The sequence below is a fragment of the Elgaria multicarinata genome, chromosome 3 (assembly GCF_023053635.1).
Source record: "Elgaria multicarinata webbii isolate HBS135686 ecotype San Diego chromosome 3, rElgMul1.1.pri, whole genome shotgun sequence".
In the NCBI taxonomy this organism is placed as follows: Eukaryota; Metazoa; Chordata; class Lepidosauria; order Squamata; family Anguidae; genus Elgaria; species Elgaria multicarinata.
Genome location: NC_086173.1, coordinates 46,476,902 through 46,497,987, shown reverse-complemented (window position 1 = coordinate 46,497,987; position 21,086 = coordinate 46,476,902). Strand labels below are relative to the sequence as shown.

General features: G+C 40.8%; 1 protein-coding gene across 3 annotated transcripts in view; it reads left to right on the top strand.

Moving 5' to 3' along the window:
• Positions 1-21,086, top strand: part of RPTOR (regulatory associated protein of MTOR complex 1) — a 347,409-nt gene that overhangs the window by 52,024 nt on the left and 274,299 nt on the right. For all 3 annotated transcript variants that reach the window (XR_010025185.1, XM_063120110.1, XM_063120109.1), the window contains exon 3: positions 459-541. Coding sequence is in view for 2 of the 3 variants with exons in the window: in XM_063120110.1 (XP_062976180.1) it covers positions 459-541 (83 nt within the window). In the remaining variant the exon portion in view is untranslated. The remainder of the gene's footprint in view (positions 1-458; positions 542-21,086) is intronic.

The following is a 21,086-nucleotide window of genomic DNA, read 5'->3' as shown; positions in this document are numbered from 1 at the left end:
AAAAATACAATGCCACATAGTTTCCATGAAGGTAGCATGCAGTTCTCCCCAATTGCCCTACACACTGTGATTGGTATCTACTCGTCTCACTTATAGCAGCCTTCCTCCTAGTTCTCTGCTGGGTTTTCTGTTTTAGTCTATTCCCCATTTCTTTCTAGGGGTGGTATAGATTTCCACTCCTCCTTTCAATCTCATGTACGCTCACAGTTTTGATGTTACTTCAGTCTCTCTAACAAGCACCTCTTCCTGCACTACCTTCAGAGTAGAAGGCTCCAGGACCTCCTGTGTAGGATACATACTAAATGCTTTGTTTCCATCCTCAGTTGGCAGAAAGTAGTTCCATGGAGTATAGAGTCTGCATTCAAATACTTATGCACACACCACTAACTGAAGTAGAAATTATTTAAATGCACTTGAGGTGCTGATCAAAAATCTCATGATTCTTTTTTGTGTCTTAGATCCTCTATCAATGGGGCCACAGAAAGCTCTGGAAACTATTGGTGCAAATTTGCAGAAACAGTATGAAAACTGGCAACCAAGAGTAAGTAAGGTTTTTTGGTCTCTGTGAGTTCATACCCTCCTTTCTCCAGGACTTGCATGCCTTTCCGGTACTGTTACATGTACATTCTCTGAGTTCAGCTTGAGGTGTGGAATATATCTTATGTAACTTAATGACTTGGCAATATTCATAGCTTGTCTGTCCATTCATGTGGATAGAATCTTGCAAGTTCTCAAAAGCTATTAGGCTTCGGTTGGACTAACGTTATTTAAAGACAGGAGTAATTTGTCAAGATTCTACACTGCAATTTGTATTAAATATTTCTCACATTATTGTACCTTTTCAAAGTAGTTGTTGGAGGTTGTCTGTATCATCTGTTTTAGGTGCATTTCTGCGGTTTTGGGTAGTTAGACTATATTGTTCATGACTGTTTTAGGCCTGCTTCAGCCTTTAGATTTATGGTGTTGGGTAGTCACCAACAACTGGCATCACATTGGCTCACTCTTGCGTAAGTAGTCGTTTGTGTGAAGCAGTTCCCCACATGGGCACGGCAGTTTTAATTATGCCAGCAAAGCATAATGTTTGTAAACTTTTGTAAACTGCCCAGAATGCTTCGGCTATGGGGTGGTATATAAATGTAATAAATCAATCAATAAATAAAGCCACGCCCACATGAGAAAACAGATTTATTTATATTTAATTATTTACAAAATAGAGTAACTTATTTAAAACAGAAAGTGAAAGAATAAAATGCTGGGGAAAATAAGAAGGGCTTTACCTGTGGCCATAAAGAACACAATGTATATGCCAGGTGAGCCTCTCTGAGAAGCTCATTCCACAACCAGGGTGCTACAACAGAAAAGGCCCTCTTATAGTAACACCCACGTCACCTCCTTTGGCAGGGTTGCCTAGGGAAGGACTGCAAAAGAAAATCTTAGGGTTTGGGCAGGTGTGTATGGGAGGAGACAATCCTGCAGGTAACCCGACCCCAAGCCATTTAGGGCTTTGAATGTTAACATCAGTATTTTGAATCAAACCCTAATATGGACTTGCAGCCAATGCAGTTGGAAAAGTACTGGCCTAATATGATCACATTGTCCAGCTCCCATTAACAATCTCACTTCCCTATTTTGCACCAGCTGAAGTTTCTAGACTGTTTTCAAAAGTAGCCACATATATAATACATTGCAATAATCCAGATGAGAAGTTACCTGACCCTGGATAACTGTAACAAGGCTATTTCTGTACTGATAAGTACGTAGTTGGTATATCAGCTTAAACTGATAAAATGCTCCGTGCCACCGAGTCCACCTATGACTCTAGTGACAATACTGGATCCATGAGCACTCCCACGCTATGAACTTTATCCTTTAGGGAGAGCATAACCCCATCCAGAACATGTTGAACATCACTTAGCCAGGCATATGAACCACTCACTAACAGTACCTCCATCTTGTCTGTATTGAGTCTCCATTTATTGGCCCTCATCCAATCCATTACTGTGCTCAGGCATGGATTCAAGTCAGCCAATGCCTCACCTGTGTTTCATAAAAAGGGGAGATAGAGTTGGGTGTCATCCTTATAATTCCTCTAAAAATGATGCTTCTACTGGTTATGCTCTCTAAATATCATATCTGAAGTGGGCCTTAGAAGAAACATTAAATCTTTTTAAGTTGTTCAGCTCATTCATATTCTTGCTGTTTAGGTACTGTGTGTTTGAGGATGGAAGATGTGAACAAACTTCACTTGCTTCATCTAGATCAGAGGTGGGCAACTTGTGGCCCTCCAGTTGTTTTGGGCTTCAACTCCAGCCATCCGTCTCCATTGCCTATGCTGGCTAGGTCTGATGGGAGTTGTAGGTTAAAAATCTTGAGGTCCACAAGTCTTCCCCCGCCCTCTGCTGCTGGTCTGAACCCTCTCTGTGTCTTTGGTACATTTTAGTGATTCCGGATACATTGCTAGTTTAAAGTAAGATAAATATTTTGAATCTAATTTTGAGTCCTGCAGGCTGAGTTCATAGTTCATATATTTTAAACACACACATGCTCATTCATTTACATGGTGTGCATGTGCATTGTGAGTGAATGTCTAACTGAAACCATGTGCATGTCTGAAAAAAAGAAGGTCTGTTTGCATACTTACATCAACATCATGTTTTCTGTATATGCATGTGAGCTGTGCTGTTTCACACGTAGTGGTGATTGAGGTGTAATGCTAACTATGAGAAAGCATGTGAATTTCAGGATACAATTACCGTTGGTCCTTTAAACACATTTGTGGCACTGGGATACTTCTGGGACTGCACTTGTCTGAGCAGAAGCTTAAAGTGTGGCTCAAGTTCATGCCCCATCTCTTCTTGTGTGCAGCAAATCTCCATGGATTAGGATGGCAGAGGGGAGGAGGAATTGTGTGAGTCTTAGGCTCAATCCAGGCTTGTGCATATAATACCAAACCATGGTTTGGTGTTTCATCCTGTGCCACTATAAGCTAACTTTGTTTATTAGGAATAAAGCCATTTTAGTGCAAATTTGTATGTGTAACTTGAATATTTATGAACCAAATGTTACCAAGTGTCTTGTGTGCTTTTCTAAAGGTTTGCATAAGATTGTAAGGCTATTTTTGTTCTTCTAATTTTCTTTAGTTTTCTGATCAGTACGTTTCATTTTCACATGCTTTGTTCATCAGTAAGAGAACTCCTGAGCGCTTGTTCTGTTGAGCTGACCATCTTACTGTTACATGTGCAAATACAGATAGCAATCTTTTCTGTCTGAAATCTTGATCAGTTGACAGCTCTAGGGTGTGCTTTGGAATTTTGAAAATCCTTTTGCTATTCTGTTCCTTTCCCCAAAGGAATGCTTAGAGGAGAGCTAGCTTGCCCTGGCTATCGCAATACGCTTAGGTAAATTTATTTCTAGTCAGTCTACTTTAAAGCCTAATTGGTTATAAATAGACATGTGGATGTTTCATCATTAATTTATTTGTTCTTGTATAATTTATAAAATCAATAAAGATAATAAATTGCACAACAGTCTTTTTATTTGGTTGCTTTGGCTGGGAGCAGAGATAGTGGACGTGTCTTCCTGAACAATTTAAAATAAAATCTTTGTTCAAGCTAATTAATAATCAGAACAGATTAATACCTGCATATGATATAATTGTGGCAATGGGAAATTATTAAAACAGAATATGGGTGGAGTGTTACTTCAGGAGTACTGTTGTTTAAAATCAGTGGAGATGACTATGGAGGGATCAGAACTCAGTAGAGCATATGCTTTGCCTGTAACTTGGATCTACAGGTGAAAAGTCTCTTGGATAGCACAGCTGGCAAGGAAAATCTGTCCAGACTCCTCTCCCTTCTCTAGAGCTTGGAGAAATGTTGGGAATCTTGCTGTCCTTTCGCTGTCTTCAGAGAGCCTCAACATAACAGGGATGAGCCCCACTACCTTTGTAGTGTAGTGTACCCCACTACCATGCCTAGTTTAGAGATGGAGAGGAAACTGAGGGCTTTCCCGCACAGTTGTCCTGGCCCATGGAGGTGCTTGGAGAACATCTAAAGCTCACCATGATGTCGCAGGTAAGGCAAGTTACAAGGGCAACCGAAGTTAGTTAAATCCCTGTGTATGTGTTCTAAGCACTGTCAAGTGCTTTATCCACAGTGCTGGTGCTGCTTTCTTGTTACTGAAATGAAATCTCTATGTTAAGGAGATTCTGACCCAATAGCCTGTATGAATCAGAAACGCAACAAAGCTATTAGGATGACTAAGGTATCTGCAAATCAAAATTATATTATTTTGGCTTATAAGAGTATACACTGTACTTGTGCCTTATTTCTTTTCTACTATTGAATTAGAATGAAATCCTGTGTTTAAACAGTAATGTTTTTTAGTTCTCCTGTATCTTCTGGAAGTCCTTACAAGACATTTGGGTTAGCCCCTCCTTCAGGACATCAAACCAGTCAAATCCAAATGAACCTCTTGAGAGGAAGGGGCTAGCCTGTTTTCCCCAGACCAGCCCTGTCTAATGTCAGATCAACAGGGCTGGGCTGAACTCCATTGAACTCAGCATTTTTTCTTTAAAAAGAAGAAAAAAGAAGGGTGATTTAGTCCCTCTCCCTCCTCATCCTCCTTCAACATGTCCTAGTTAGGGATGGGGACTGGGCACATGCAAGGTGGCGTTGCAATCTTCTCTCTCACCCCTGTGGGGAAGGGTGTCCCCTTGCCCCACTGCTAGAACATTGTGCACTTTTCACAGCCTGGAATTGGTTGCTTGCTGAAATAAGAACACTGGAGTCCTCATTGCCCTATCTGGATCAGGAGGGCTTCAAGCGGGCAAAGAGGAGGTTCTAAGCTGGGCTTTTCACACATCCCAGACAGGCTGGGCTAAGCCATCAGAGTGTTTGGTGTCAAAGGACTCCGGAGAAGTAGCAGCACTCTGCCCCTCTAACTGAGGGGTGGGAGATGCTTACAGTATCCACCACCTCCTTTATTGCCCTTAGCCTTCCCTAAACTGGTGATATATGTGAGGTCACAGCAGGCCCAGCGATAAGTCACACAGGGGCATGGCAGGGAGGTCAGAACTGGCCATGTTATTTTGGGAAAAGCTCCCTTGGGGGAACCCTATGGCTGAGCCAGATAAGCAGTTGAAGAGGTGAATGGCACTGGGTTCCACAGCCCAATTTCCTGCAGCCCACCTCCTGACCTCTGTGAGGCCAGGCTCACCCCAATTTCTGGGTGAAGCAGATCATTGTCCAGGAGATTAAGGACATGGTCCCTCAGTTTTTCCAAGAAGTTTGTCCATATCCTCAGACTGTACAAGCTGAAACATATCCATCAGAGGATGATTAGCCATTGCTCTACTACATCCACTTCTCACTTGTGTTAAAATGTGAAGTCCAAATTGGAGCACATTAGTGATTTTTTTTTTGCTGCAAAATGTGATGTAAATTGGTCACTGCAAACTGTTAAGGGTTCCCCTACCTTCTCTCCCACATCTACAACAAGAAAGTACTTCACTTTTTTTGAAACAGCTCTGCTGGGAAACATTTTGCAGTTGCAATGGTGGTGACGAAGTAAGATTTCTTTGCCGTCATCACTGACGTGTGGTAAACCAATGGTGTAGGCAAGGCAGGAAAACAACTGAGCCTACCGAGTTGAGAACTGAGTTCAGGCAAGGAGACTGGTGGAATCAGTTATTCTTGTTTACTGATAATGTAGAGTCTCCAGTGAGGAATGCTAGCTAATAGGGAGCATTGAACAAGATCCAGAAGCTATAGGCAATAGTGAACCTTCCCTCAACAGCTGTAAGGCTTAGTTTTGTGATGATGAGGCAGCTTGGGTTCCAGCCTCTGTCTGCAGCACTCCAAGCTGTAACTCAGCAGGAACTGGTATAGCCTGCTCATCTGAAATCTTTATTTTGTGGTAGTTAAAGTATTCCTGTGAGAATTTGTGTTGTCTTTTTTTTTAAGCAGAGGATGTAAATACATTAATTATTCTAGATGAATTTTCAATATATTTACCAGTTGTCTTGCCAACTGAAAGAAAAAGGAACAAATGAAAATAATCTGTCCAGAGCAAAGTTAATGAATGTTTACATAAAGTAAATGTAGAGGCTTAGCTAGCAGCCTCTATGATGTTTTGCTGACTGCCTGTGCATTTTGTTAGAAAAATTCCCCAATCAAAAGAAGCTACAAGAAATTTAGTGTTTATTGACAAAACATTTTGATGTAAAATCAATGAGCTTCAGCTTACAGAATGATTGTCTTTCAGGAGGTTCAAATGGACTGCACAAGGTATTCACCTACTTTGGTTTTAGAGACAGCAGTAGTACCTTTAGGGAGAGGCAATATGTTCCCTAAAGCTCCATCTTGCCCACTTCTTTCCTCTTGATTAGGTGGCACCATTTTATTTTCAATTAGGTTATCATTTTCGTGGAAAAAACAATCTCGGCCAATCAGTGATCATGTAATTGGTATGATGCTATGTTGTCATGTAGTGAATCCAATTAGTGTATATGGTAGCATAAAGTCAGTTAAGAGCAAGGACAAGGCTTTCATGATCAGCACTGCATTCCTCCTTCCCTCCCTCCCTCCCTCTGAATGGGCTATCACTTGCCCCCTTTTTCAGCACTCCATCCAGATCTTACAGGGGGTGCTTTTCGCCACAATGGAAAGCCTTTTGCAAAAGCCCCCCCTTTCAGTTAATTCCTAGTGTACTGACATATCCTTCTTTAAACTAGAGTCTTGTTTACACTAATTGTTTTACATTTAGAGTTCAGTTATGACTCAGTTTGGGATTTAAAACACACAGTGATCTCCTTTTTGTTATGCATATTTTGCTGAAACTGATTTTCAAAAAATACAAAAATTTAAAAGTTTTAACATTGTTTATTTCCCCCATTTTCTCCAGACCCTCCCTGCCCCCAGAAAAAGAGCAAGTGTAGCAAGAGGGGATACTATATTGTTGTTATTCCTTTTGGGTGAGTTTGGAAAGTTGTAGAAAAGAGAAAGCTAAACAATAAGCCTGTATGTCTCCCCTCCAAATACCATTTTTTTTACTAGCAGTAACATGAATTCAAGCGGGACGGGGCTATTTAGGTGCAAGCTCATATGATTTATCTACTGATAATATACTTTTTGCTTAAATAGATAAATCAAAATAATTTAATTGCATTGGTTTTCTTCTGTTTGAAATGCTCTAGTCAGTAGTAATGGAAGTATTAAAGAAAAAGGGATGGGTTATTACTGTCCCTCTTGCTCTCCTCTTACACAAGTTATTTCTGGCCAGATGTAGCAGACCTGGGAGTCTATACTGGCATATTTGGGAGCATCTATAAACATCTTGTTTTAAGATCGCTGATTCCCTTGGTAGTAACATCTGCGTGAGCATGAAAGGCCACAATGGTTTTTTGGAGTCAAATTGCAATGATAGCACATTATTACACTTATTGATGAGTTATGCAGTTTCAAGTATCTACGCTACGTGCTATTCCAGAGCTTTTCGTTTTCAGCAGTAACCAGAATAATGAACGCAGTCTATTGGCTGGCTGACACGAGGCTTTAACACAGCGTGTGGAACCTAACGTATAGTAAAATCTCAGGGCACAACGAAAACAAACGAGTCTCTCTGCTGTTTTAATAACAGAGCCCATGGAATTGGGGGAAGGGTGTGTGGGGAGGAGGGTTCTGGTAGCAGCAGGTACTCTGTGTGTGGGCAGACCTCATGCTGCCTTGTATAGTTTGCACAAAACATGAGGCAATTACTGAGCTCAGATGTTTTGTGTGCAAGGTACTGGTTCATAGCGGTAAATCACTGCCCTTTGAAACATTGCAAAGCTGAACACGTACCACTTTATTGCACTCAGCCAGCTTTTGAGTTTTTCTGCAGTAATAAAGAGAAGTTGCTGGACTATCTGCAATAAAACAATAGCAGAATGATTGAATTTCCTATTCCTTTGCTGTAAATACCAATAGACCTACTTTTGTCTTAGTTTCCCCCCTCTCCCCACCCCACCCCACACTTGCTTTAGATGGTCAGTGAAGGAGACTTGAGAGATCCAAATGCCAGGTCACTGAAAGAGCCACTGTATGGAAGAGAGTTGGAAATAGTGTGTTATGAATACATGGCAAGTTGACAAGTATTGATTATTGGATTATGACCACGTGATATAATGTGAGCTATGTTGGAAGGATTATCCAACCAGAGGTGGGAGAAGTAACATTGACTGTTGTCTTAGTTTCCAAAAACAACTGTGCTCTGTGTTGGACTAGTAAACCTCTCTCTGCCAAATACTATTGAACCACTGACTGTAATTTATCTGTTTGCCACTGCTTAGAACGTTAAATCTCCCCCCTCATGTTGTTGCATAGCTGTATAAAATTCTGTGTTGTTGCAGTGGGAAATGCTTCAGCCTGTTTCTTCTTTAGAACAGTACGGTTAAATAAAACAGACGTTTCATTGCAAGGCTCAAATAAACATTTGATTGAGAAGAAGGAATAGAGAATTATCAAGTTTCTGGTAAACCAGGAGGACTTTATTTCAGCAACTTCCCTATAAAATTAGAATTTTACAATTAAGCATAGGGATTATTTCATTATGGTGTTGGTTTTTTTAAAAAAAAAAACTGGCTGGGGATGATGGGGGTTATAGTCTTAACACATTTGGAAGGGTACTAAGTTGGGAAAGACTGCTTTCAACTCCTGTGAGTTGAACCCCCAAATGTTTCCCTTCTGTTATAACAAGGTCAGGCATATACTTGTGTGTCTGAGTTCTGTATTGAGTTGCCAAGGCACCACATTTTGGTTACTTTTAACTTTTAAGGTATTCAAGAAATAATTGAGCTGGGTTGTTACTTCTTAGATTTTTGTTTTGTTTTGGTAATGTTAAAATGTAGTGACATCCTAAAACAAACTGGCCTATCTGCTTGTGGCAAAAAGTACCTCCTTAAATATAAAGTATTTTCTCTGACAGTCGATTTTAATTTGATTGTCTTTAAATGGAATGTGTCTCTTGACTCCACACAGCCCAGATTTCCCCACATGTCCACAACCTGAAGGTTAATATGTGAACTATGCCCGACCCCAGCCGTAGAAGGTGTCCCATTTGGCGCAAGTATCTGGACTTCCTTCCAATACTTGCTTCAACTGTTCCTGTTTGTTTGTTTGTATGTTTATGTATATAACCATTTGTACCAGTCTTTTGGGGCACCTCACAAGGTATCTCACATAATACCTTAATGCAGTTTAAAAGTCCGAGTCGATCAAACAATTTCACAACAGCAGCATCCAATAAATAAAAATACAGGCCAGTTAAAATAAGGTATTCCAACAGCAAGGTAAAGAGGCTAATGCAAGGCAGAAAAGATGGAGTTTTTACAGCCCTCTTTAAAATACTTAGGAGTGGAGGCACTGCATATCTCAATGGGCACAGAGCTCCAGACCTTGAAGGCCACCACTGAAAAGGCCTATCCTTTATGCCTTTCAACAGTATAGCTCAGGCAGGCCTATAAGTAGGGCTTCTGAGGCAGGTCTTAATGCCTGGGCAGGTTTATATAGGTACAAGTGGCCCTTCAAGTAACCTGATCCCAAATTGTTTAGGGCTTCATATATCAAAATCACCATTTTGAATTGAACCTGGAAATGCATTTGTAAGCTGTATAACTGGTATAGCATTGGTGTCTCAGGTTCTGATCACCTCACTTTCGTCAGCAGCCAGGCAGCTGTATTCTGCAGTAGCTGAAGTTTCCTAATCATCTTCAGAGGCAACTGTGATAGAGAAGGACCCTGAACCCTCATCCTTACAGGATCCCGACCCTTCATCCTCTAAAGAAGAGGCTCCAGTTCATGGAGAGGATTCGGACATGAAAAGGCATGATGAGGCTTCTCCCCTCCCTGGATCCAGTTCCCTAGAAATATTCTGGGGCTTGGCTCCCCTGTGTCCAGAGAAGGCTGCCTTGCTGTCTTTGAACCTTGAGGACTTACTCCCATGCCACAGCTACTCTCACATTGTTGCAGCTTAAGGTTGCTAAAAACAACAACCTGTCAGTGTGAAGACAAAGCCAATCAGCTTAAATGTAGCCAAACTTTTATTTAAGGCTGTCTTCATCTGCTCCTTGTTAAGAGCAACATACAGTCAACTCTAGCCCAGTATCACTTGAAGCTTTCCATGGTGCTGATCTCTTTAAGTCTTGCTTCCCTGATATACTTGACTCAACCTGACACCTGCTAAAGAATCCACATCTTAAAATGGTATGACAGCCCCATGTACAGTACATTACAGTAATCTAACCTTGATAAGATTCGTGTATGTATAACTGTGGCAAGGTCTAATTTCTCTAGATAGGATCACAGCAAATGAACTAGGCTAAGCTGTTAAAAGACACTGATGCCACCTGAACTTCCACAGATAGTACTGAGTCCAAGAGGATCCCCAAATTATGAACTTCTGACTACCTACGACTCGAGTGTGTACATGACCAAATCACTAGGAGGATTGCCTGAATTTACATGGGGACCATCCTAAAAGCAGCTCACTTGACCATGGGAAAATCTTCTCATTCTAATATTGGACAGGAAACTACTCTGCCTCCTAGAAAGTGATTTGGATAAACACTCTCCCCAAGCCCCTCCTTTGGGGTAATGAAAAAGTGACTGCTCCATTTGCCCCAGTTGTCAGATGTTCACCTGGAAGAAATTCTGTTTCTTGTGTATGGCATATGACTATGAATAAGCTTGAAATTTAGGGTGTTTTTTTTAAAAATATAAAGGCAAGATTGCATCAATTTTTTCATTTGCCCTTTAATTTGTCTGCTGTTGAGCCCTTTACCCTTCTTTTTGAGCACTAGGCAGGGCCAGTGCTACCATAGAGGCCACTCAGGCGGCCGCCTAGAGTGCCAAGCTAAGAGGGGCGCTGCAGCACTCACGCGTGTTGTTGGCTGTGAGCCGGCCCGGCCTGAGAATTCAACTGGGCCTGGGTGGGTGAGATGGTGCCCCGCGCCCGCCCAGCCGAAGTGAAGCCAGGGACGCTGGGGTGGGGGGCGGCTCCACGTTCAGACTTCTGCCCGGAAGCCACCCTCCCAGAGCTGGGAGGCCGCCGCCAGAAGAAGAAGAAAAAGCACGTGGTGAGCTCGACCCTGGCCCAAGCCAGCCTCTGCCTTACTCCCGGGGAAAGGGCACTGGGCTGCCTTGCCTCTCTCCTCAAACAGGCCGCGATGTCCAGGCAGGCGGGCAAGCGGGACTCCCTCTCCCTTCCCCCAGGAAAGCTAGGGACTTGTGGACTCCTTGCAAGGCAAACTCTCCTGCTTCCCGATCCTGCGCACGTGGATCAACGGGACTTGCATCTGAGAAAGCGTTGCACCGGGAGGCACCAGTGCGGCCCGATCCGCCTATGCCTCCTTACTCGGAAGTCTTATTCCCCCGAGTAAACGTGCGGAGGGGATCGGGACGCCAGGCTGCATAGCGGGTCACGTTCACACGGAAGTAAGTCCCGGTGAATTCCAGACGGCTTGTTCCCAGATTGAAGTGAGCCAGTCCCAGCTCTCCACTCGGCGCGCACGTTTGGACTTCCGAGCAATTGAGTGTGTGTGTGGGGGTGCAAGTAGCTCGCCTTGCCTATGGCACAGAATAGTCTGGCACCGGTCCTGGCACTAGGATAAACTATTTAATTGGAAGTATTTATTTGACTAATGCATCTATAGCACAGAATTCCCCCCATGCACCTCACTGTTATAGGTTTCAGGGCAGCAGGTAGGAGATGCTACAGAGTCTTGCTCAGAGGAGACTAAGGAGATATAAAAGGAGACTGGTAATTGTCCATGGATAAAAGGTGCCTTTAGCCTAGGAAGAAGAGGTGTTTGCTGTAGTGGTAGCTTCCTGAGTATAAATGTGTATAGAGGACAAAACGCTTGAGTCAAAGTGACTCAATGCACGGCACTACATCATTCTGAACTGCAAAGCTAATTTTCAGTAAGCATTTATTTCCTTTCAAAAAAGGAAAAAATGAAGCTGTTTTACATTGGTGGGATGTCCATGTACTGTTATGTTTCACTCACTATGATGGTGTTGTGTTGTGTTGCCAGGAGGCAATAATGTGCTTTTGCTTCTGCTAACCCTGAATCTGCAGGGCCACGAGAGAAAGAGAGAGAGAGAGAAGAAGAAGCACCTTTATTATTTATCCCACCTCATCTTTGTTTGCTCAAGGTGGTTCATAATCAATATAAGACATCAATAAAACAAATACAGAATAAACACCAACTAGGAAAATCAGGGAGTAAAAATTCCAATAACTTCTACTGAAGTCATAAAACATAGATCTAAAACAGCAGAATTACTTTAATGTACAATTTAAATGCTTGGTGGAACAGGCAAGTTTTGCACTTGACTCCTAAACGGAAACAAGGAGTTACTGGAACATATATGGGCAGGAAGCACATTCAGGATTGGTGGGGTAGTATCAGAAAAGGCCCTGCTTCAAAAATGGACACACAAAAAGAACAACCGTACGAGTCGCTATGGAAGGGTGAGCTATTTCCTGAAACAGAAGGATTCCAGCAGAAAAAATAATTCACTAACAACTGGCCATCAAATTCAAACTTATCAAACAACCGACACCATACTATACATACTCACCAGAAACAAACTTGAAAAATGCATATCATAAAATATACCAGGACAAAACAATTCATACAGACAAGACAATACCAAGGCAACCTACCAAACATAACCGTTATAGACAAAAAAGGGAAAAACACTTACCTCATTGATATAGCATTAGCTAATGACAAAAATGTTGTAGAAACAGAAAAGGAAAAGAGAAAAATATACACCATTGTTCATGGAAGTTAAAGAACTATGGCAACAAGAAAAGGTGAGAATTATTCTCTTAGTCACATCAGTCACCATCAGCACATCAAAAATTCTTACAGAAAACTTTCAGAAACTGGGCTTACCAAAATACAACCACACCAACATCCAGAAAGCACTCATACTTAAAACATGTTCAGTAGGAAATTCCTGAATCAGAGAAGAAAAAGAAGGAATGGAAGAGGGAGGACACTCAATTGACACTGCAGTCTTTCCTACACATTTCTAAAATTTTGTCCTCGTATTGAAATACCTGACATTATGTTTCTATTGTGTGTTCTTTATAGTATTTGCGAAGCTAAACAGTATGTAGCACAGAGTGCGGATTGGCCTGGTCATTAACCTATTTTTTCAGAAGGAAGTCCCAGTGAATTCTGAGTGATTTAAGCTTAGTTCTCAAAAATAGCAGGCAAGATGATATTTCTGGGTTATAGGATTCTAGACTGCAGATGGGGGTCACATGATTATGTCTAAATTTAACCAAATGTCAGAAATTATGAATAAAATAAGACTTCTTAATTTTAGTAGGTTCTTTTATATTAACTGATTTGCATCTGTACTGCTGTAAATTATCCACAAAAGTACGAAAACAGTCCGGTTCTCTCCTCCCTCCCCCCGCATACGCAATCTGCAAGCAGTCTAGTGCAATATGAGAGAACATGTTAAAAAACATCCATAGGTCAGGTAGGCCTCTCTTCATGATAAATACTCCTCCTGGAGCAGTAAACCTGGCAGGATGACGCATCAGTGTTGACTGGTTTAATTTACATGCCAGTGTTTCCTTTCCTATACTCTGGCTTAAGAGAATACCAGTGTGTTCTCTGTAGCCAGTTGGCTGCACACTTTCAATTGGGTTAGAGTGCTTTCTTCCAAAAACAAATTCCTCCTTTTGTGTTTTGGCAGTTTTTCATGGAGCATTAAACAGAAGCTACCCTGTAATAGATCTTCCTGTGGTCAATGACAGGTTCTGTTCAAGGAACCAAAGATTGCTTCTGTCTCTAGTTGTAATGGCCACCCCCTGCCTTTCTTTTTCCCTAGTTTTCCCTAGTTTATACTGCTTATGTATTTGTGACAAACTGCAAACGAGGTCGTGTAGCCAAAGGCAAAATTGGAGGCTGGATGGCACACAGTTTACATAATTCAGAATCTGGTGTGAAGTACTTTGCAGCATATGCTCATTAAATTTGCATGAAATTAGGTTTTTCCCCCCACTATCTCATTTTTAACTCTTCATTTTCAATAAATTTAAATCAATGCTTTTATCAAGATTCAGTATTAGGTTTAAATTTCTCCTTGGTGTTAAAAATGCTCCCTTCATCCTTCCTACTGATCATGTCTTGAACTGATCTATCTCTGGTCATGGAACATTTTCCCATTCTCCCAGTTTCTTCTTTGCTCCGGCAAAGGCCATAGTGATGGTAATGTATCTCTGGTTGTATAGTTCTGGTTAAGAAAAGGAGCATAATTTAGTTGGCCATGTTGTAGTATCTCTATTACCAAACTGATTCAACCTCTCCTCACCCACCGCTAGTAGTGTGATTGTTACATTCAGGAGAGACATTCTTGTTCCTTTTATGGTACAAGAAAGCACCATAGAAGTAACAGTTTGTGTACACTGCTCCATTAGTGTCCCCTACTTTTTTGCTTTGGGGATGGCCTTTTATTTGGATATCCTGCTACGTACTAGTCTGAAGGTGTTGCACTGATAGAATCATCTCCATGAAATGCACAGCACTTCGCACTCTGTATCAAGATCCTGAGAACTGCTTCCTATGTTACATGTTTTGTACACAGAAAAACACTTCTCTGTGTTATGTACACGGTTGCTTTGATGGCCATAAGCAAGTGATGCAAGGTGGTAAAGAGTGCTGTGACTGCTCTTCTCACCATTTCTCCCCTGAAGAAACACTTGCACTGAACAGCTGTGCCATTCAGGAAGTCCCCCAGAGTGCAAGTGAAGTTGGTTCCAGTGGTGGCTGTTACCCAGTTGCAGGATGGAGCAGAGAGCTGAGGTGTTACCATGTACTGGTGCTGCAACATAATGTCTTATCTAATGTTCTAGTGCAGACTGTAGGATTGTGCCGAAAACATGTTATGTAGATGATGAATGGTTGGGCAACTTTTCGCTTTATTTCTTTTGGAAGCACCATACGGATTTTGTTTTATGTGCTGCATCTATATTCAGAAGTACAGTCTCCCTCCCTCTGGACCTCTTCATTAGACAGATTAACTAGCAGCCCCAAGAGCAAAGCTATAAAAATATCTTTGGTTCACAGTTTTATAACTAGACTTGGAATGTATTTTCTAGCTTCTTGTTTGTCAGGTGTGTGTGTGTGTGTGAGAGAGAGAGAGAGAGAGAGAGAGACAGAGAGAGAGAGACTAAAAAACTTAAAATAAAATTCTCTTGGTTTTGGTGCTTCCAGAATTCCTTGCTTGTTCTTTCAGAGCATGCAATTCCACCAGACATTTTATATTTTTATTTCTAGGTGTTTAAATACTGTTCAGCATCACATTTTTTTAATTATTTTTTTAGCGTCACATTTTTTTTAAAAAATATTTTTTTGAGAAACGTGACCTGAACAATTTTTAAAAAGCAGTAAAATTTCTTGTGGATCATAATGATCTTGATTACTTATTTGGCTTTTATGTGCTAGCTTGAAGTACTTAAATAGCTTCCATTGACCATTATGAGTATTTTGAATGACAAAACAAGTAAAGGCTCCTGGGAAATCCACGCAAGTTGTTAATAAAGGAGGAGTTGGTATACCAAGATTTTTAAATATATCTCGGCACTGTTAAAGTGAGCTTTAGGACTAATGTTTCAAATATTGGAGAGAATTCGAACATGAAGACACACCTCTATTAATAAGTGTAGCTTACATTCTGCAAGAACAGATGTTCCTAGTTATCACTTAAGGTCTTTTTCTGAGGGCTGTTAAAGTCCCTTGTATGTGCCTTGACCCATTTTCAGATGAAAGTTCTTTGTTGCCACTGCAATGTGAGCAAAAGGGGTGGTATTAAAAAGCTAACTTTATATTCCATGTTTTGATTAAGCTTAAAAATGATTTAGAATAGAATAAAACAAGTTTTATTAGAATAAAACAATAGTTATATTAAATGTTCCATCCTTAGTTTAAAATGAAATCAGAATTTGATGGAAAGAATGTTATTGAAGTATACCTGGGTGCAGTCTCTTAAAGATGAATTTACAAACCTTGAACAAATGCAGTGAGTTAAAGCTTGGTGCCAGGTTATCTGAAGGAACACCTCTTCCCATATGTACCTCAAGGGTCCTCGGTGAGCCCCTGCCAAAGGAAGTGAGGTCGGTGGCTACCAGGAGGAGGGTCTTCTCTGCTGTGGCATCCTGGCTGTGGAATGAGCTCTCTAGAGAGGTTTGCCTAGCACCTACGTTATACTCTTTTTGATGCCAGGTGAAGACTTTTTTATTTCCCCAGTATTTTAGCAGTTAGTCTTTTAACTTTGCTGTTTTAAATCTGTATTATAAATCTGCTGCTTGGTTTTATCCTGGTTGTGCTTTTATATTGTACTTTTATACTGTGGTTTTTATACTGTTGTTTGTTTTATACTTTGAATTGTTTTCATGGTTTTAATTTTTGTGAACTGCCCAGAGAGCTTTGGCTATTGGGTGGTATAGAAATGCAGTAAATTAAATGACTGTGAGGAGGAGATTGGAAACATCCACTTCCAGTTTTAAACTAACTAGAGTTAACCTTTTCCTCTGAACTGGGGGAATTATAGCTAGTTTTTAAAATATGGTTTGTTGAAACAGGCCCCCTGCCCCTGCCCCAAAGTTTCCCAGCTTCTTACTTTGGGTCAGGAGGAAGATGATTGGGTCAGGGGCTGGATTGCAAATACAAGTCCCAGCTTCTCCTCAGTGAGGAGAAACACACCATGTTTCCACAGAGGATGCTGGGGCTTGTAATTCTAGTCCAATTCCCCCTGAGAAAAGGACACTCTGTGAAGAGCAAGCAGAGGAATGTTTGTGCATCCCTAGTATTAACCTGCTAGTGACCTCCCAAACCCCATCTTTAACCTCATACATCCATGTATAGAAGGATCCTATCATCTGTGAAATGTTGGAGGGCATGCGAGATCCTTGGCTATTCTAAGACTCTATGACGACGACGATGATGATTTGCAGTCTTTCACAGATAGGCTGTTTAAAGCTTATTGCCTTAAAGGGGGCTTAAGCAGCCTAACTGTATAATAGTGGCTAAAATGTTCGTTGCTATGTATCGGAAAATCAGCAAAATTCCCAGTTCAACTGAATGGCTACAAAATATCTGGACTAAAGCCGTTATAGTTATAATTACACATTTTATTCTGCTGCATGCGGGGACTATCAAAATAAGTATGTTGGCATTTAATTGGTCCTTGTTTATTAATAACTGGAATAAGAAATGCTCCATTTATTATTTGCGCAGAGCGATACTTTATTTACGTGTTGGTACTTTGGTCCAATATATTTCTGATCATCACAAATGGTTCATTTGTGGCTTGATCACAAAGTCATTATTCTATGAGGCTACTAGTGACGTGCTACGATAAGCCCTCACACAAAGGTACTCCAACTCTTCATACTGTTACCAAAGAATTCTGAATGATCTTTTTAATGTCAAATGTCTTTAAATCACAAGAGACCACTGACCTAAACTGTAATCCTATTCATACTAACCTGGGATTAAATCTAATTGAACTAAGTGGAACTTACTTCTGAGTAGACATACCTAGGATTGCACTATAATTCACTAAAATAGTCCACTTCAGTAGAAGTCAAAATTCTTTGGGAACTTGGCATTTTAATTATTTCAAGTTCTCTCTAATATGTTCCATGAGGCCTATTTTATTAAATGTAATTTTTAATAAGTAGACAAAAGGTGGTCAGGATCTATGGACTGTAGAGTAGATAGGAATGGACACTTCCAATCCTTTCCCCAATTCCCCATATGTGACTACTGCTTCTACACTCTTCTGTTTTCACACACCACCTTCCCATTCATCACTGAAGCAGTTCCACAGGGCTGCAAGGGCAGGGTGGTTCTTCCAAACCTTTGCTTGACTCCCATTCCTTTGAACTGAGTTAGACTCTGACCCTGTTCAGGTGACATACTAAGCCATGATGGTTTAGCATTTTGAGCTAAGCATTATAGCTTAGCATGCCATGCGAACCATGACTTAGCATGTTGTGTGAACCATTCCTAACCATGGTGGCTACTGTTTAAACAAGCTCATTAACCATTTACTTCAAAAGGGTTAGCGGCCTAACCATAGCTGAACGTATTGTCTGAATAGACCCTCTCTCCCTTTCTTTCTCATCTGAGAAGTTCTGTTTGGCATGAGGCATAAAGGAGCCTCCTGAACTTGAATTTGTTCTTGTTTTGGGGAGGGAGAGAAGATGGCTCAGAGATATTTTCCATCTCTCACAACCCTGATGTATGTATCAGAAAGTAACTGCCTTTCTAATTTGTTTTAACAACTTGATGTAAACCAGCATTTTCCAATCGCTGATGTAAACCAGACTTTTTCTGAAAAATTGAAAACTCTGGCACTTTCCACCAATGCTGTCAGTGCATCAGTTATAGAAAGAAAGAAAAAAACACAACGTAAAGGTTTTTCAATATTTTGTGTTGTGAGGCTACCTTCAGTGGCATCCATGTCTTGAAACCATTAGTAGATTAATAGGTGCAACTAATCAGTTAGTTCATTCATCATAGTCTTTAAATGTGGGTTTTTAATTGGATTTTAATTGATGAAGTTCAGTGCTGATAGCAGTTTTATATAAACAATGTGTATACATTGCTGAAGTCAAGCAATGTGGTCGAGATGGTTTTTAAAGAATAAATTTGTCTATGTTATTTAATCAAGAGGAACTGTTACATTAATTAAATTTCCCCCCAAATATAGTCTGAGTTGAGATGAAGAGATATTCATTTTAACTGGTTTATTGATTGATTGGTTAAAAGCATGACAGGAATTTTGTTAAACTTTAAAAAAAATGTTGACAGTGATAACACAATTTTAAAGAGGCATCTTAAAAATTATTTCAACTGCACCTTTTAATGTATAGAGTGCTCTACAACCTTTATTTCATTTGTTCTCAAAATCTTGTGGAAATTTGTGTATTATTCTATAAATAGGGAACTCAGGTTGACCAAGTTCCAGCAATACATGCCACAGAGCACTCTGTATGAATGGACATCTATATTATCTTCTATGAGCAGGAAATGCTCTGGGTGTCAGAACACTGGGCCAGAGTGTACCCCTTGCCATAGTAGCTCTTGTGGATGTGTGGTTAGGATTGTAACCACATGTGTGTGATTTGGCTAAGTCTATCCGAAGACTTGACCACAGGTTTCTTACACTCTCAGGCGTCCTCTAAGTGCTGCTTCAGAAATTGATGATTTGCCTTTCTGGAAACTTTTTTGCTGTAGGAAAATGGATGAGAGCCACACAACTGATCTTTATGTGATGATTACAAACATGGCTCCTCATCCCCCCCAAACACTGTTTTCTGTGTATGAAAATGGTAATATCTGAACCAGGATTAAATGAACCGGCTTTTGGAGTTCAGTCTAGGAACTTGTCTAGAAGGATTTTTTGAGCTAGAGTTTGATGAACGTAATAAACTCCGGACACGTAGAAGGGTGCGAAGGGCTCAGCAAGCAAGTGCCAGAAAGGGTGCAAGCTTCATTCATTGTAGTATCTTGTGTTGCTTATTGGGGAAATGACAGAACTGCCCATGCTGGCAGAGTGGAAATGAACAAATGAAGTAGCAAATGACTGCAGCAAACTGTGCTCCAAAAATGACCCTAGCAAAGGAATAAGTTTGCACCTGCCGAACACAGAGAGTTCCTTTGAACAGAAGGTGACATACAATGGGAAGAATAGGTCTGCCACTTGGGGGCCTTGACTGTGCTCTTAATGAAAGTTGCTCTGCACATGAGAATAGGCCAACAATGTCAAGTGTATTTTTATTTGTACAGCAAGATTGTACTCAGGAGACAGGGGAGAGGATTCTGCACTGGTTAAAAGAAACTTTTGCAACAGCATACTGAAGCCCTGCAAAGCTGACATTTTGGCGTTGCTTATCTTTTATTGGATATGGAGGATAGAGAGACTACAAATAATTGTATCTTGTGTCCTTTTAATTTTAAATGACAGATTTTGCACCAAGCTTAGCATTAGCATCTGCATTGCATAAACAATTATTATAGAAAGCAGGAGAGGTTAGATTTTTTTTCGGGGGGGGGGGGGGGAGGATCCAAACACATTAAAATCTGTGGCAAGCCATCTGTGTATTCTTGCTCTGTGGTGGTGCAAAGCCAGGAGTTGTGAAAATCTTTTGTGTTCTCTTAGTTGCTAGCAGCAGTAACCTCCCCAGATGGTGGGCCTAGTGTTTAAGGCTGGGCTGGGCAGGGCAAAAGGTAGATCTACCAGTAAATCTCTGGGTGATTTGCAGTAGATCATCACAGTAGATCATCACAAAATGACACACACACACACACACACCCAGCTCAATTGTACTTCTGAAATGAAAGCTGGGAGGGGTAACCAATATTGTGTTTTTTGTATGGGAGGATTGTGAGCTTTGTTCCGTTCTGGCACACAAAACAAGCTCCTGGACTTAGAACTCTTTAATTGTGTGTTGCTGTTGTTGTATTGTTTGCACCAGGCAGATGGATCTTGGAGTTCAAGTAAATAAATAAGCAAATCCTGTAAGCCTGAGCCTGCCTACACCTGGTTTAAAGAATTAGCAGTCTGAATTAGGACAGGGCAGACTCCAGGCTTGCAAAATCTATAATAAATATCTATAATAAATATAGAATCCCAAGTTTCAACAAATGGAGCCTAGTGCAAAACACCTACAGCATTATAATTTCTTTTCAGGTGGGGGAATTATTTTCTTGCTGCCATTGTTAAACAATTGGGAGTCCAAAATCCTTGCTGATCTACTTCAGATCACCCAGAAATCTACCAGTAGATCCTGAACTACCTTTTACCCACCCCTGGCCTAGATATTCCATATTACCAGAGAACTGCAACTAAACATTTCAGCACACCCAGATTCCTCCAGTTCTTGTTGGCATAGATGCAAGCCTTGAAGGAGGATGGACATGTTCTGCTTAAGAATGAATAATGTTGTTTGAAGCCAGACCAGGTTATTGAAGCAAGGCTGCATATTGCTCTTTAAATCAGCTTTCACATTAGAAT